The sequence below is a fragment of the Anabrus simplex genome, chromosome 3, assembly GCF_040414725.1.
Source record: "Anabrus simplex isolate iqAnaSimp1 chromosome 3, ASM4041472v1, whole genome shotgun sequence".
Taxonomy (NCBI): domain Eukaryota; kingdom Metazoa; phylum Arthropoda; class Insecta; order Orthoptera; family Tettigoniidae; genus Anabrus; species Anabrus simplex.
The window spans coordinates 525,734,933-525,752,447 of record NC_090267.1 but is presented as its reverse complement, the minus strand read 5'-3'; the positions used below and the strand labels follow the sequence as shown (position 1 = coordinate 525,752,447).

The 17,515-nt window shown below is 43.1% G+C and overlaps 1 protein-coding gene across 6 annotated transcripts in view; it reads right to left on the bottom strand.

The window, feature by feature from the left end:
* Window positions 1–17,515, bottom strand: part of kar (monocarboxylate transporter 10-like protein kar) — a 556,067-nt gene that overhangs the window by 295,912 nt on the left and 242,640 nt on the right. For all 6 annotated transcript variants that reach the window (XM_067143677.2, XM_068226773.1, XM_067143674.2 and 3 more), the window contains one exon: window positions 1,832–2,079. In XM_067143677.2, coding sequence (XP_066999778.2) covers window positions 1,832–2,012 — 181 coding nt within the window. In that variant the 5' untranslated portion in view covers window positions 2,013–2,079. The remainder of the gene's footprint in view (window positions 1–1,831; window positions 2,080–17,515) is intronic.

Sequence of the window (17,515 nt, the reverse complement as noted above, 5' to 3'; positions counted from 1 at the left end):
CAAATTAAAGTCCAGCTTTGTGGCTAAATGGATAAAATGCTTGCTTTTGGTCCGATGGCCCGGGTTCATTTTTCAGATTCAACACCCTTATACTGTTAATTTCCCTAGCTTAGGGACTGGGTGTTTATCACGTCTTCGCCATTCATTTTATCCTCATTACGTCACCACCAAGCCTATACAGATGCCATGCACCATTTTATTATTATTATTATTATTATTATTATTATTATTATTATTATTATTATTATTATTATTGTCCGGCTCCATGGCTAGATGGTTAGCGTGCTGGCCTTTGGTCCCAGGGGTCCTGGGTTCGATTCCCGGCAGGGTCGGGAATTCTAACCATAATTGGCCAATTCCGCTGGCCCGGGGGCTGGGTCTATGCGTCGTCTTCGTCATCATATCATCGTCATCATGTCGCGAAGGTCGCCTACGGGTGTGAAATCAAAACGACCTGCATCTGGCGAGCCGAACTTGTCCTCGGACACTCCCGGCACTAAAGGCCATACGCCATTTCATTATTATTATTATTATTATTATTATTATTATTATTATTATTATTATTATTACTATTATTATTATTATTATTAGACGGACCGAAGCCTAGCGCACGTATCCTCCCGGTCCCCGCTCCTATCAGACATACAGCAGCGAGCCGCGTAGGTTGAGTCGAAGGGAGAAGGACGAGAGGCTGGGCTGCAATATCATTCTCCCATGTCTTGCTCTCAGAAATACGTGCGACGTTTTTTCTCAGTGCTTTCAAGTTTTGTAACTGGAAAAACGTGTCAGTTGCCTGCATTATAATGTACTTTAGACTTCCATCATTCTCAATTGAGGTTTGGGCTTCACTGATAGCCTTGGTAGCCCTCAGTATACGCCACTGCTATGTATTTATTTCCTTCTCCACAAGTCCTGGAATATGAGGAAAGCATCTCTGAGGCAACAGCCTGTTCCCATCACTACCACGATAAGAGAGACATGGCCACTTGAAAACGAGAGCAGCCGTAGCACGAACTTGCAACTGCTGTGGTGCAGGTCAACTGGAAACACCTGGACCAGAGCCGCAGAACTAAACCCCAGCACTAAAAGCCGTACGATGATAATGCATGTGAGCATCAGCAGGTAGTGGACTCGACAGCGCTGGAGCGGTTCAGGTAAGAATTCCAACAAAAAATGGAAGGTGCTGGCGAGCACTTAGCTCGGAGCCACCCTCTAGCCTCAGCACACAACAAGCACAATGATCGTATAACAAAGACTCCCTCGGTGTCATTAATAATAATAATAATAATAATAATAATAATAATAATAATAATAATAATAATAATATCATACATAGTTGAAGCAAGTTGTGTTCGTGCAGCGCCGTGCAGCCAGTAGTGAGGACAATGTTTACATTAGTTGCTGGAAATGCACTGTCGAAGGTAAAACTGCTATTGTGCAGCCTGTTCCCACACAGCGGAAGTAAACAACTCACTAAATACTTTGTCACGTCCTCCCTTAATACCAGATGTATTCCTCACGCCTTTTAACCGTACTAGTCCTATTTAAAGAGTTTCTCTAACTTCCCAACGTTTACTGTACTGTTGTCGTGGTAACAAACTACTGGCGCCATATTTATCGAAAGGAGAGGAAAACAGCAAACTGCTTTCTCCTTAAAGCAGGACACATTTAATAATTATTATCCTACATCGACAGAAAAGATTTACCTTTTTCCAATTAACACAAGACTTAATCTATGGAGATGCAGACATGCCCTCCCAAAAAAGAAATCTGAACGCCAATCGCCAGTAGAAAAAGAAAACGCGGCAAAGAGAAAAAAAACAAAACTCACAAGCCTTTGAGGATGCCTCTTCGTCTCCACTTTCCTTCAGGTGGGTCTGCAGCTTGGCGTAGATGACACTGTACGAGTTGATGAGGCCGAAGAGCGCACCGTTGCAGAGGAAACTCGCCACCATGACGACCAGAGCACGGGAGCGCAGACACTCATGGCGAGGAGGGGCCACCTTGTCCATCTTATGCGGGAGTCGCGCACACACTGAGGTCTGCCTTATCACAGCGCACTACACTAGCGCGCTCATCCTGAGGACACAAAACAACTGTCTCTAAAAACAGTCCCATCCGTACTTGCACAGTCCTTCTCTACATGACCTGAAACAGAAGTGTCGCCCAGTAAACACTTCTTTCTCTATATGTCATAACACACAAGTGTCGCAAGTAAACAGTTCCTACTATATATGACCTAACACACAAGTGTCGCCAGGTAAACAGTTCCTACTATATATGACCTAACACACAAGTGTCGCCAGGTAAACAGTTCCTACTATATATGACCTAACACACAAGTGTCGCCAGGTAAACAGTTCCTACACTATATGACCTAACACACAAGTGTCGCCAGGTAAACAGTTCCTACTATATATGACCTAGCACACAAGTATCGCCAGGTAAACAGTTCCTACTATATATGACCTAACACACAAGTGTCGCCAGGTAAACAGTTCCTACACTATATGACCTAACACACAAGTGTCGCCAGGTAAACAGTTCCTACTATATATGACCTAGCACACAAGTATCGCCAGGTAAACAGTTCCTACTACATATGACCTAGCACACAAGTGTCGCCCGGTAAACAGTTCCTACTACATATGACCTAGCACACAAGTATCGCCAGGTAAACAGTTCCTACTATACATGACCTAACACACAAGTGTCGCCAGGTAAACAGTTCCTACACTATATGACCTAACACACAAGTATCGCCAGGTAAACAGTTCCTACACTATATGACCTAGCACACAAGCATCGCCAAGTAAACAGTTCCTACACTATATGACCTGTACCGGGCGGTACACCTCCACTCCGCTAATTTAAAATGTGCGCCTGTTGAAACTCCTCTGCTGGAGGAAGTCTGAACTTTATTGACGGTATTAATTTTCTACCTTCTCAGAAGATGTCACTACCTGTAAATTTTGGAGTTTTAGAACTGTGTCATTTTTGATGTGTTTTTGTTTCGCTTGAAGTAAGAAGTGTGAACTTTCTCTTCTAGAGGACACTACTGAAGATCTACCATAGTGCAACCTAGTGCGGAGTCAAAGAACTATTTTGTTGGAGAAAATTTAATTTCAAGAGTTTGTTCTTTGTTAAATTTCTTTCTGTCTTTGTTTAAGTTGGCAATATTTACCCCTTTCTTCCCCTTGTTATGAATGTATCCAATCCCGGAATTCTTCTATTAATTTCTGACCAATCTGGAGTATCTTCCCCCAACTTGTATCGATTGCGGGGTCCTAGCCAATAAAATAATTGTGGGCGGGTGTTTTCATTCCCCTAACGCCTAGAACCTTCCACGAGAGGTTATAAACTGCTGATTTTTGGGTCTCCGAGCGACTTTTGTTCCATCTTTCAGTGTGTTAAGTACATAGCAGGGGGCGGGAAGTGCCTCTTTCTTCGGCAGCGGTCAACAACAAGGTAATGGCCGATTAATAACTTCTTTCTTTGCTAGTTCAGCAGTTTAACTTTCGGGGCGGGTTCTAAGCGTTCAACCATGTAACCTTTTCCTAAAATGTAAAAACAACTGGTATCTATTCTATTTTCAAACGACATATCGGGATAGAGAGTGCTTAACCCTCTCGAGCTCCCCCTCACATCGTCTTGAGGTGAACTTATTTTTCTCAACCAATTCTTCCGTAATATAATGTAAATTGCTATTAAGTCACCTCTGTAGTATGGGATTAGCCCTTGCATTAACGGCCTAGTGCCAAGCAGGTCTTAAGCAAAGTGTATTAGGAGTGCAAGTTCGCCTCCTCTCAAATTGTATTTTAGAGGTCATGTATTAATCTTCTTGTTATTTAACAGACCTCAGTAGGTTGGGTATTTTGCCCCTGTGTATATGTCCTTTGAGGACGGCTTAAAGGTGGAGTTCGGAGTGGCCTATGATAGGCTTGTATTTTAGGGGGAAGTTGCCCTTTTTGAAAATTGTGTTTCTGCCTCAAGGAGGCTTTTGGATGTATTTGGAAGCAGATGTTTCTGGCATGTTTGGGGGTTTTCGGCCCCTTTGTTGTATGGTGTTCATTGTAAGGTTGGGCTCATTGCTCAAGAATTATGTTTCTGACTTTTGAAGCCCCAAATGGGGTACCTATGTAAATGTATTTGTCAATCGTGTTTCGGCTACTAAGTACCTGTTCTATTTGTTGTTACCTAATTTTGAAAAGAAAATATAACATTGTTAAATTTTAAAATTAATTTCACTTTAGTAGCTTGAGACCCGTTCACCACCCCCGCACCTTCTTTCATGCATAACTACCACCAAAACACGGTAACAAGTGGTAGCAGAGCGTGGTTGAATGGGTCTCAATTTAGCCCCTTCTGACGGCTACACATTGTTTTGATCCGAACTCTAACCATTTTCTCAGTTGCTGGAATTTTTTGACTTTTTCAAAATTGTTCTGTCATCATGCCAGGCCCTCGTGATGTTCTCCTTCTTAACTATTTGCGTAAGGAGGAGTTGATCTATGAATTAACTATCAGAAATGTGCAATCTGGAGGCACGGTTGCAATAGACACTAACAAGCTTAGAGAGTCCCTTGATTTGCCCATTTCCATCCCCAATTTGGGAGAGAAAGAAATTGACGACTCTCTTTCCACGATCACGGAGAATATTACTGGGCTAGCTTCTGTAGTTAGTTTTTTTGAGGAAAATGATCCGTCTCCTAATCAAATTAAGCGTGTGCAAGGCAGGCTATATCATTTTTCGAATAGGGTTAACGATCTGTTGTCTCTAAAACTGAATGACGTTCAGAGGAAGGAAGCTAGTACGCTGCTTGAAAATATTTCTGATTTGTCTAGCAAGGTCACTCTATTGTTGACTGGGGAAGTTCCTCCCAAATCTGATCAACCCACCATAGTAAATGTAGGTAGTGAGGAAGCGCCTCCCAAGGGAGAAGTTAATAGGAAAACCATCGCTGCTCAAACTATCTCTGCCCCATTGGACAACGAGTCTGAACGCCGTGCATCGCTGAGTAACATTCGTTCTGAATTAACTTCTTTGCCATTGAAACCTTTACCTACTATGTCACCCGGGTTTAGTAGCTTGCCTCATCCATTGGCAATGTTGCTCAGAGGTATATCTAAGTTTTCCGTTAATACCACCAGTGATGTAATTTCATTTTTAAGATTTCTAGTGGAATTTCAGGATCATGCCCTTGTTTTTTCTCTTTCTCCATGTCAAATCTTGCAAATTATCTATCCGTATGCTATTGGTATTCTCTCTGATAAAATCGTAAGAGCCATTGCCGAGCAATCATCTATTGAGGATTTCCACGCCCATTTGCTAGCTAACTTCATCCCTGCTAGGGCCAGGTCCTCCCTTATTCAGAAGTACTATTATCGTGTACAGCGCTTGGATGAAAACTTGGCTGATTTCATACAGGACATTAAGTTTTATACTAGGGTGTTTGCCCTTCATTTTCCTGAAGATCAGATTGTACAGGCTATTGTAGAGGGAATTTCACCTCCCTATAGGTCATATTTGTGTTTCGCGGCGTGCCCGCAAACTTTCTCGGAACTTGAAGCATTGGCCGTCTCAGCGGAAGGAGTTAGATACGCCGATTCTTTGCGTGTCGCGAAAGAACCCCCGCCTTCCATTAGTAATACTCGGCCTCCACCTCGCCGATCAGTCACCCCCCGTAAATGTTAGGCTTGCGGGTCGCCTGACCATCTGCGCAATAAGTGTCCTCTGATCAAAACTAGTAGGGCAAATAATGGAGCGGGTCCGTCACAAGGCTGTTTTAAATGTGGGGCTTTCTCACATATTGCCAAGAATTGTCCGAACTCAAATAGCACCCCCTCCTGCTCAACTTCTGGTGCAAATTCCACCTATGCCAATAACAAGAAGTGACTAGTGGCTTCGGCTGAGTCGACTAATCCATCTTTCCGAGACTCAGCCCCGGGTAAACAGGTTGTAACTTCAGGGAACGAGCAATTTTCAAATTCATCTTTTGAAGGTCCCAAAGAGTGTCTTAGGATTGCGGCGGATACCCCCGCACCTGTTCCTTTTCTTAAGATTGAGTTAAATAACGAGCCTATAACAGCTCTCTTAGATTCAGGCAGTGTTTGTTCGATTATTTCGGCTGAATGGTATTCTAAATTGAAAGCTGTTTGTAAACTACCTGACTACGTCTCATCTCCTATTCAATATGTTTCGGCTAATTCATCTCCATTAGAAATTCTAGGTTCCGTACTGGTCAAGATTCGTATTTTTAAGTTTACATGGAAAATTAAATTGTTTGTGGCCAAGCAATTGTCTTGCCCCATTATATTGGGAGCTGACTTTATTTCTCACACTGGTCTTGTGCTCGATCTCCAGTCTAGGTCGTGCACATTCAAATTTGCTTCTAGTTGTAAAATACCACTATTAAAGTGTAATTCTGTGTCATGTTCTTCTATTTCGCCTACCCAGGATGAGATGTTGTTAGACCTTAGACATCTACCTGAGGAGCAGGCTGATAGTATTCGCAAACTGTGTCAGTCGTTTCCCGAGGTGTTCTCTGATACTCTTGGTGTTACTGACCTTACTGAATACAAAATTGAGGTCACGGATTCGATTCCTGTCCGTTTTCCACCTTATAGGCTATCTCCACCTAAAATGAAGGCTCTGAAAGAAATTATCGATCAGATGTTGAAGGATGGTATTATTAGGCCCTCTAAGTCGGCGTATTCATCGCCTATTTTTCTAGTCCCGAAACCCCAAGGAGGCTTCAGGCCTGTCATTGATTACAGGGCTCTCAATCGGAAGGTGGTGTTGCAATCTGTGCCCCTTCCTGACCTTCATTCTTGTTTTTCATGGTTTCGTAAGGCCAAGTTCTTCACCATCTTGGACTTAAATCAGGCCTATAATCAAATTCCCCTTGCTGAAGAGTCTAAACACCTTACAGCGTTTGCCACGGACTGGAATTTATACGAATACAACCGCGTGCCTTTCGGGCTCCCCACCGGAGCAGCTGTACTCACTAGGCTACTAGATAGGGTCTTCTCCGACATCAAATTTGAGTACTTATATCACTACTTGGTTGATGTCGTCGTATTTTCAGAGACTTTTGAAGAACATCTAGATCATCTGCGAGAAGTTCTCGATCGCCTTCGTAAGGCTGGGTTAACTGTTAAGTTGTCCAAGGTTGTCTTTGCTAAGCCCTCTATGTCATTCCTAGGGCATATTGTGTCACCCGATGGTGTAGCAGTCGATCATTCTAGAACACAGGCCATCCGTGATTTTAAACCTCCCAAGGACATTAAAGGTATCGCCAGGTTCATTGGTATGGTGAATTTCTTCAGGAAGTTCATTCCTAACTTTGCTAATAGAGCGGCGCCCTTAAACCTCCTTCGTAGGAAAGGTATCAAATTCGAGTGGGGACCTTCTCAACAAGCCGCTTTTGAAGATCTTAAATTAGCGCTTTGTAATGCCCCTGTCCTTGCTATGCCTGATTTCTCGAAGAAATTCATCGTCCAAACCGACGCGTCGTCGTCAGCAGTAGCTGCAGTCCTTCTTCAAGAGACTGAACTAGGGAGGCGACCTATCGCCTATGCCTCTAGGACCTTGTCGGCTCAAGAAGCCAAGTATTCCATCTATGAGCTCGAGGGTTTGGCAGTCTTATTCGCCTTAGAAAAGTTCCGTCTCTATCTGGAACACGTCAAATTCGACCTGGAGACAGATAATCAAGCATTAAGCTGGGTCTTAGGTAGGCCGCGTCGTACTGGTCGTATAGCCCGCTGGGCTATTCGTATTTCCGCCTTCCAGTTTGATGTTAGACATATCAGAGGTACCGAAAATGTTGTTGCTGATGGACTCAGCCGTATGTTTTCCAACGACGTCGAGACCCATGAACCGGTCGACAGTTCATCACCTCCCGAGTCCATACTATCTGGTGTTAATGCCATCTTAACAGATGCTCCCATGCTTTTTAGGGATATTGAGAAATACCAACGTGAAGATCCGACGCTGGCTCCGATAATGGAAACCCTTTCTTCGGGGGAACATGTTGTCCCTTATGTTCTGAGGAATGGTGTTCTATGTTGCCCATCGAGGCATGATAGGATGATGAAAGTTGTCGTTCCAGCTGTTCTTGTACCTATGATCTTCAAGTATTATCATGAGACCCCATTAGGAGGGCATCTTGGAATCTTTAAAACTCGTGAGAAGATTCGTGAAATGTTCATCTGGAAAGGTATGGACGGTGAAATCCGTGAACTTGTAAAAGCTTGTAAATCTTGTTTGCTTAGTAAACCCACCATGTCCACCAAGGTAGGCCTTTTGTCTTCGCATCAAGCGTCGCGCCCCATGGAACGTCTGTATATCGATTATGTAGGACCCTTCCCCCAGTCAAAGGGTAATGCTAACAAGTTCATCTTTGTGTGCGTAGATGGTTTTACCAGATTTTCTTGGTTATTTCCGACTAAGCTGGCTACCGCTCAGTCTACCATTACCTGCTTAAATTCTATTTTTGCTTCTTTTGGTCCGTGTCAATATATTGTATCTGATAATGCTAAGGCTTTTACATCTAATTTATTTCGTAAATTCTGTTTTGACTTATCAATCTCTCATGTAACTACTTCTGCTTATTACCCTCAACCATCTCTGGCTGAACGGGTTAACCGTAATCTCAGGTCAGCACTTATTGCCTATCATCATGAAGATCATTCCAGGTGGGACACGTCCCTGCATTGGATAGCTTTTGCTTTGAATTCGGCGGTTCATGAATCTCACAAGTTTACTCCAGCTTCTTTGATGTTCAAGTTTGTTCCCAACTCGCCGCTCTCTAACCTCTGGTCTCTGAATGACATTCTACCCGAGACAATAGATCCGGATAACATTAAAGATCTTTGGAAGAAGGCTAAAGCCAATCTTAAGGTATCTCATGAAAAGGTTAGGGAAAAGTATGATCGTGGACGGAGACCCACCACTTTGAAGGTAGGTGACCAGGTGATGGTCAAGAATTTTGTTCCCGCGGGCAAGCTTGCCCCCAGATTTCATGGGCCATGCATCATTCTCGATTTTCTTACGCCGGTTACCTTGTTAGTAAGCAATCCAGCCACCGAGAGGATATTTAGGGTTCACCTGTCACAGGTGAAACCGGTGTAAATTTTGTGTTAACTTGCTTCATATAACTTGAAAGGAATATGAAGGTTATATTTTTTTTGAGTTCAACTTTTCAGGCTTTCTGCCCCTTCTATAATATTTTGGTTTTAGATGTAAGCCTTTTGTAAAACCTGCCCCGATCCGTTAAACTGCCATTCTGTCCTTGCCTCGGCCATTACCACGCTCCCGTCTCCTGCTCCAATACACACTGTGGCTGAATTATATTAAATGCCATGGACATCTGCACGCCGCTGACCCCTCAACCTCTTCACCAAGCCTGTGCCCTCAAGAAGATGATAGTCCAACACTATTCTGCCGCCAAGCTTTAATGTTTCAGTGCCCCCGCAGCCGCGCGGCGCCGTGCAGCAACTGGAGCTGAGGACGGGCCCCCTCGGCCCCAGCGAGGACGACGTGTGCACGGCGAGCCGGAGCTCTCCTCCCGGCCAAGGCTGATGTGCGGCGCACGACCTGCTACTTGCCCGCAGCCTGTATATGTTCACCGCGGGCGCGGCGTACTTCAACACCTCTGCTCCCCTCATAGTGCGGGCGAGCGGTATCTCAGGGTACTTGAGGGGTCCGAGCGGCCTCCTTTGGACGCAAGCCGCAACGGCCGGTCTGGCCGTCCCACTTCATCACCATCAACTACATGAACAGTTACTATAAGCATCGACTACACTTGGGAATTCAACAGCAATATTTGGTGGACATTGCAAAAATTTTCATCACTTTTAAGTATTAAAAGTTAATCTTCAGAACTCAAATTCTACAAACTTAAAGACTTTACTTCACTTGCAACAACAAAATTTTGAAAAAAAAAAAACCAAATTAAGAAAATCTCATAAATGCTTCTGCAATCTATCTTCATATTCACATCATAACTTGGAACTTGTTTCAAACTGACTTCATATGAAATCCCTGGAGGAACTTTTGGGGGGGGGGTCTGTACCGGGCGGTACACCTCCACTCCGCTAATTTAAAATGTGCGCCTGTTGAAACTCCTCTGCTGGAGGAAGTCTGAACTTTATTGACGGTATTAATTTTCTACCTTCTCAGAAGATGTCACTACCTGTAAATTTTGGAGTTTTAGAACTGTGTCATTTTTGATGTGTTTTTGTTTCGCTTGAAGTAAGAAGTGTGAACTTTCTCTTCTAGAGGACACTACTGAAGATCTACCAGAGTGCAACCTAGTGCGGAGTCAAAGAACTATTTTGTTGGAGAAAATTTAATTTCAAGAGTTTGTTCTTTGTTAAATTTCTTTCTGTCTTTGTTTAAGTTGGCAATATTTACCCCTTTCTTCCCCTTGTTATGAATGTATCCAATCCCGGAATTCTTCTATTAATTTCTGACCAATCTGGAGTATCTTCCCCCAACTTGTATCGATTGCGGGGTCCTAGCCAATAAAATAATTGTGGGCGGGTGTTTTCATTCCCCTAACGCCTAGAACCTTCCACGAGAGGTTATAAACTGCTGATTTTTGGGTCTCCGAGCGACTTTTGTTCCATCTTTCAGTGTGTTAAGTACATAGCAGGGGGCGGGAAGCGCCTCTTTCTTCGGCAGCGGTCAACAACAAGGTAATGGCCGATTAATAACTTCTTTCTTTGCTAGTTCAGCAGTTTAACTTTCGGGGCGGGTTCTAAGCGTTCAACCATGTAACCTTTTCCTAAAATGTAAAAACAACTGGTATCTATTCTATTTTCAAACGACATATCGGGATAGAGAGTGCTTAACCCTCTCGAGCTCCCCCTCACATCGTCTTGAGGTGAACTTATTTTTCTCAACCAATTCTTCCGTAATATAATGTAAATTGCTATTAAGTCACCTCTGTAGTATGGGATTAGCCCTTGCATTAACGGCCTAGTGCCAAGCAGGTCTTAAGCAAAGTGTATTAGGAGTGCAAGTTCGCCTCCTCTCAAATTGTATTTTAGAGGTCATGTATTAATCTTCTTGTTATTTAACAGACCTCAGTAGGTTGGGTATTTTGCCCCTGTGTATATGTCCTTTGAGGACGGCTTAAAGGTGGAGTTCGGAGTGGCCTATGATAGGCTTGTATTTTAGGGGGAAGTTGCCCTTTTTGAAAATTGTGTTTCTGCCTCAAGGAGGCTTTTGGATGTATTTGGAAGCAGATGTTTCTGGCATGTTTGGGGGTTTTCGGCCCCTTTGTTGTATGGTGTTCATTGTAAGGTTGGGCTCATTGCTCAAGAATTATGTTTCTGACTTTTGAAGCCCCAAATGGGGTACCTATGTAAATGTATTTGTCAATCGTGTTTCGGCTACTAAGTACCTGTTCTATTTGTTGTTACCTAATTTTGAAAAGAAAATATAACATTGTTAAATTTTAAAATTAATTTCACTTTAGTAGCTTGAGACCCGTTCACCACCCCCGCACCTTCTTTCATGCATAACTACCACCAAAACACGGTAACATGACCTAACACACAAGTATCGCCAGGTAAACAGTTCCTACTATATATGACCTAACACACAAGTATCGCCAGGTAAACAGTTCCTACACTATATGACCTAACACACAAGTGTCGCCAGGTAAACAGTTCCTACTCTATATGACCTAGCACACAAGTATCGCCAGGTAAACAGTTCCTACTATATATGACCTAACACACAAGTGTCGCCAGGTAAACAGTTCCTACACTATATGACCTAACACACAAGTATCGCCAGGTAAACAGTTCCTACACTATATGACCTAGCACACAAGCATCGCCAAGTAAACAGTTCCTACACTATATGACCTAACACACAAGTATCGCCAGGTAAAGAGTTCCTACTATATATGACCTAACACACAAGTATCGCCAGGTAAACAGTTCCTACACTATATGACCTAACACACAAGTGTCGCCAGGTAAACAGTTCCTACTATATATGACCTAACACACAAGTGTCGCCAGGTAAACAGTTCCTACACTATATGACCTAACACACAAGTATCGCCAGGTAAACAGTTCCTACACTATATGACCTAGCACACAAGTATCGCAAGGTAAACAGTTCCTACTATATATGACCTAGCACACAAGTATCGCCAGGTAAACAGTTCCTACTATATATGACCTAACCCACAAGTGTCGCAGGTAAACAGTTCCTACTATATATGACCTAGCACACAAGTATCGCCAGGTAAACAGTTCCTACTATATATGACCTAACACACAAGTGTCGCCAGGTAAACAGTTCCTACTATATATGACCTAACACACAAGTATCGCCAGGTAAACAGTTCCTACTATATATGACCTAACCCACAAGTGTCGCAGGTAAACAGTTCCTACTATATATGACCTAGCACACAAGTATCGCCAGGTAAACAGTTCCTACTATATATGACCTAACACACAAGTGTCGCCAGGTAAACAGTTCCTACTATATATGACCTAACACACAAGTATCGCCAGGTAAACAGTTCCTACTATATATGACCTAACACACAAGTGTCGCCAGGTAAACAGTTCCTACACTATATGACCTAACACACAAGTATCGCCAGGTAAACAGTTCCTACACTATATGACCTAGCACACAAGTATCGCCAGGTATACAGTTCCTACTATATATGACCTAGCACACAAGTGTCGCCAGGTAAACAGTTCCTACTATATATGACCAAACACACAAGTGTCGCAGGTAAACAGTTCCTACTATATATGACCTAGCACACAAGTATCGCCAGGTAAACAGTTCCTACTACATATGACCTAACACACAAGTATCGCCAGGTAAACAGTTCCTACTGTATATGACCTAGCACACAAGTGTCGCCAGGTAAACAGTTCCTACACTATATGACCTAACACACAAGTGTCGCCAGGTAAACAGTTCCTACTATATATGACCTAACACACAAGTGTCGCCAGGTAAACAGTTCCTACACTATATGACCTAACACTCAAGTGTCGCCAGGTAAACAGTTCCTACTATATATGACCTAGCACACAAGTGTCGCCAGGTAAACAGTTCCTACACTATATGACCTAACACACAAGTGTCGCCAGGTAAACAGTTCCTACTATATATGACCTAGCACACAAGTATCGCCAGGTAAACAGTTCCTACTATATATGACCTAACACACAAGTGTCGCCAGGTAAACAGTTCCTACTATATATGACCTAGCACACAAGTGTCGCCAGGCAAACAGCTCCTACACAATATGACCTAACACACAAGTGTCGCCAGGTAAACAGTTCCTTCTATATATGACCTAACACTCAAGTGTCGCCAGGTAAACAGTTCCTACACTATATGACCTAACACACAAGTGTCGCCAGGTAAACAGTTCCTACACTATATGACCTAACACACAAGTGTCGCCAGGTAAACAGTTCCTACTATATATGACCTAACACACAAGTGTCGCCAGGTAAACAGTTCCTACACTATATGACCTAACACACAAGTGTCGCCAGGTAAACAGTTCCTACACTATATGACCTAACACACAAGTGTCGCCAGGTAAACAGTTCCTACTATATATGACCTAACACACAAGTGTCGCCAGGTAAACAGTTCCTACACTATATGACCTAACACACAAGTGTCGCCAGGTAAACAGTTCCTACTATATATGACCTAGCACACAAGTATCGCCAGGTAAACAGTTCCTACTATATATGACCTAGCACACAAGTATCGCCAGGTAAACACTTCCTACTATATATGACCTAACACACAAGGGTCGCCAGGTATACAGTTCCTACACTATATGACCTAACACACAAGTATCGCCAGGTAAACAGTTCCTACTATATATGACCTAACACACAAGTATCGCCAGGTAAACAGTTCCTACTATATATGACCTAGCACACAAGTGTCGCCAGGTATACAGTTCCTACACTATATGACCTAACACACAAGTGTCGCCAGGTAAACAGTCCCTACTATATATGACCTAGCACACAAGTGTCGCCAGGCAAACAGTTCCTACACTATATGACCTAACACACAAGTGTCGCCAGCTAACAGTTCCTACTATATATGACCTAACACACAAGTGTCGCCAGGTAAGCAGTTCCTACACTATATGACCTAACACACAAGTGTCTCCAGGTAAACAGTTCCTACACTATATGACCTAACACACAAGTGTCGCCTGGTAAACAGTTCCTACTATATATGACCTAGCACACAAGTATCGCCAGGTAAACAGTTCCTACTACATATGACCTAACACACAAGTGTCGCCAGGTAAACAGTTCCTACTATATATGACCTAGCACACAAGTGTCGCCAGGTAAACAGTTCCTACACTATATGACCTAACACACAAGTGTCGCCAGGTAAACAGTTCCTACACTATATGACCTAACACACAAGTGTCGCCAGGTAAACAGTTCCTACACTATATGACCTAACACACAAGTGTCGCCAGGTAAACAGTTCCTACACTATATGACCTAACACTCAAGTGTCGCCAGGTAAACAGTTCCTACTATATATGACCTAGCACACAAGTGTCGCCAGGTAAACAGTTCCTACACTATATGACCTAACACACAAGTGTCGCCAGGTAAACAGTTCCTACTATATATGACCTAACAGACAAGTGTCGCCAGGTAAACAGTTCCTACACTATATGACCTAACACACAAGTGTCGCCAGGTAAACAGTTCCTAATATATATGACCTAGCACACAAGTATCGCCAGGTAAACAGTTCCTACTATATATGACCTAACACACAAGTGTCGCCAGGTAAACAGTTCCTACTATATATGACCTAGCACACAAGTGTCGCCAGGTAAACAGTTCCTACACTATATGACCTAACACACAAGTGTCGCCAGGTAAACAGTTCCTACTATATATGACCTAACACACAAGTGTCGCCAGGTAAACAGTTCCTACACTATATGACCTAACACACAAGTGTCGCCAGGTAAACAGTTCCTACACTATATGACCTAACACACAAGTGTCGCCAGGTAAACAGTTCCTACTATATATGACCTAACACACAAGTGTCGCCAGGTAAACAGTTCCTACACTATATGACCTAACACACAAGTGTCGCCAGGTAAACAGTTCCTACTATATATGACCTAGCACACAAGTATCGCCAGGTAAACAGTTCCTACTATATATGACCTAGCACACAAGTATCGCCAGGTAAACACTTCCTACTATATATGACCTAACACACAAGTGTCGCCAGGTAAACAGTTCCTACTATATATGACCTAGCACACAAGTATCGCCAGGTAAACAGTTCCTACTATATATGACCTAACACACAAGTATCGCCAGGTAAACAGTACCTACTATATATGACCTAGCACACAAGTGTCGCCAGGTAAACAGTTCCTACACTATATGACCTAACACACAAGTGTCGCCAGGTAAACAGTTCCTACTATATATGACCTAGCACACAAGTATCGCCAGGTAAACAGTTCCTACTATATATGACCTAACACACAAGTGTCGCCAGGTAAACAGTTCCTACACTATATGACCTAACACACAAGTGTCGCCAGGTAAACAGTTCCTACTATATATGACCTAGCACACAAGTGTCGCCAGGTAAACAGTTCCTACACTATATGACCTAACACACAAGTGTCGCCAGGTAAACAGTTCCTACTATATATGACCTAACACACAAGTGTCGCCAGGTAAACAGTTCCTACACTATATGACCTAACACACAAGTGTCGCCAGGTAAACAGTTCCTACACTATATGACCTAACACACAAGTGTCGGCAGGTAAACAGTTCCTACTATATATGACCTAGCACACAAGTATCGCCAGGTAAACAGTTCCTACTACATATGACCTAACACACAAGTGTCGCCAGGTAAACAGTTCCTACACTATATGACCTAACACACAAGTGTCGCCAGGTAAACAGTTCCTACTATATATGACCTAGCACACAAGTATCGCCAGGTAAACAGTTCCTACTACATATGACCTAACACACAAGTGTCGCCAGGTAAACAGTTCCTACTATATATGACCTAGCACACAAGTGTCGCCAGGTAAACAGTTCCTACACTATATGACCTAACACACAAGTGTCGCCAGGTAAACAGTTCCTACACTATATGACCTAACACACAAGTGTCGCCAGGTAAACAGTTCCTACACTATATGACCTAACACACAAGTGTCGCCAGGTAAACAGTTCCTACTATATATGACCTAGCACACAAGTATCGCCAGGTAAACAGTTCCTACTATATATGACCTAGCACACAAGTGTCGCCAGGTAAACAGTTCCTACACTATATGACCTAAAACACAAGTGTCGCCAGGTAAACAGTTCCTACTACATAGGACCTAACACACAAGTGTCGCCAGGTAAACAGTTCCTACTATATATGACCTAGCACACAAGTGCCGCCAGGTAAACAGTTCCTACTATATATGACCTAGCACACAAGTATCGCCAGGTAAACAGTTCCTACACTATATGACCTAGCACACAAGTATCGCCAGGTAAACAGTTCCTACAATATATGACCTAACACACAAGTGTCGCCAGGTAAACAGTTCCTACACTATATGACCTATCACACAAGTGTCGCCAGGTAAACAGTTCCTACACTATATGATCTAACACACAAGTGTCGCCAGGTAAACAGTTCCTACTATATATGACCTAGCACACAAGTATCGCCAGGTAAACAGTTCCTACTACATATGACCTAACACACAAGTGTCGCCAGGTAAACAGTTCCTACACTATATGACCTAACACACAAGTGTCGCCAGGTAAACAGTTCCTACTATATATGACCTAGCACACAAGTGTCGCCAGGTAAACAGTTCCTACACTATATGACCTAACACACAAGTGTCGCCAGGTAAACAGTTCCTACTATATATGACCTAGCACACAAGTATCGCCAGGTAAACAGTTCCTACTACATATGACCTAGCACACAAGTGTCGCCAGGTAAACAGTTCCTACTATATATGACCTAGCACACATGTATCGCCAGGTAAACAGTTCCTACACTATATGACCTAACACACAAGTGTCGCCAGGTAAACAGTTCCTACTACATATGACCTAGCACACAAGTGTCGCCAGGTAAACAGTTCCTACTATATATGACCTAGCACACAAGTATCGCCAGGTAAACAGTTCCTACTACATATGACCTAGCACACAAGTGTCGCCAGGTAAACAGTTCCTACTATATATGACCTAGCACACAAGTATCGCCAGGTAAACAGTTCCTACACTATATGACCTAACACACAAGTGTCGCCAGGTAAACAGTTCCTACTACATATGACCTAGCACACAAGTGTCGCCAGGTAAACAGTTCCTACTATATATGACCTAGCACACAAGTATCGCCAGGTAAACAGTTCCTCCACTATATGACCTAACACACAAGTGTCGCCAGGTAAAC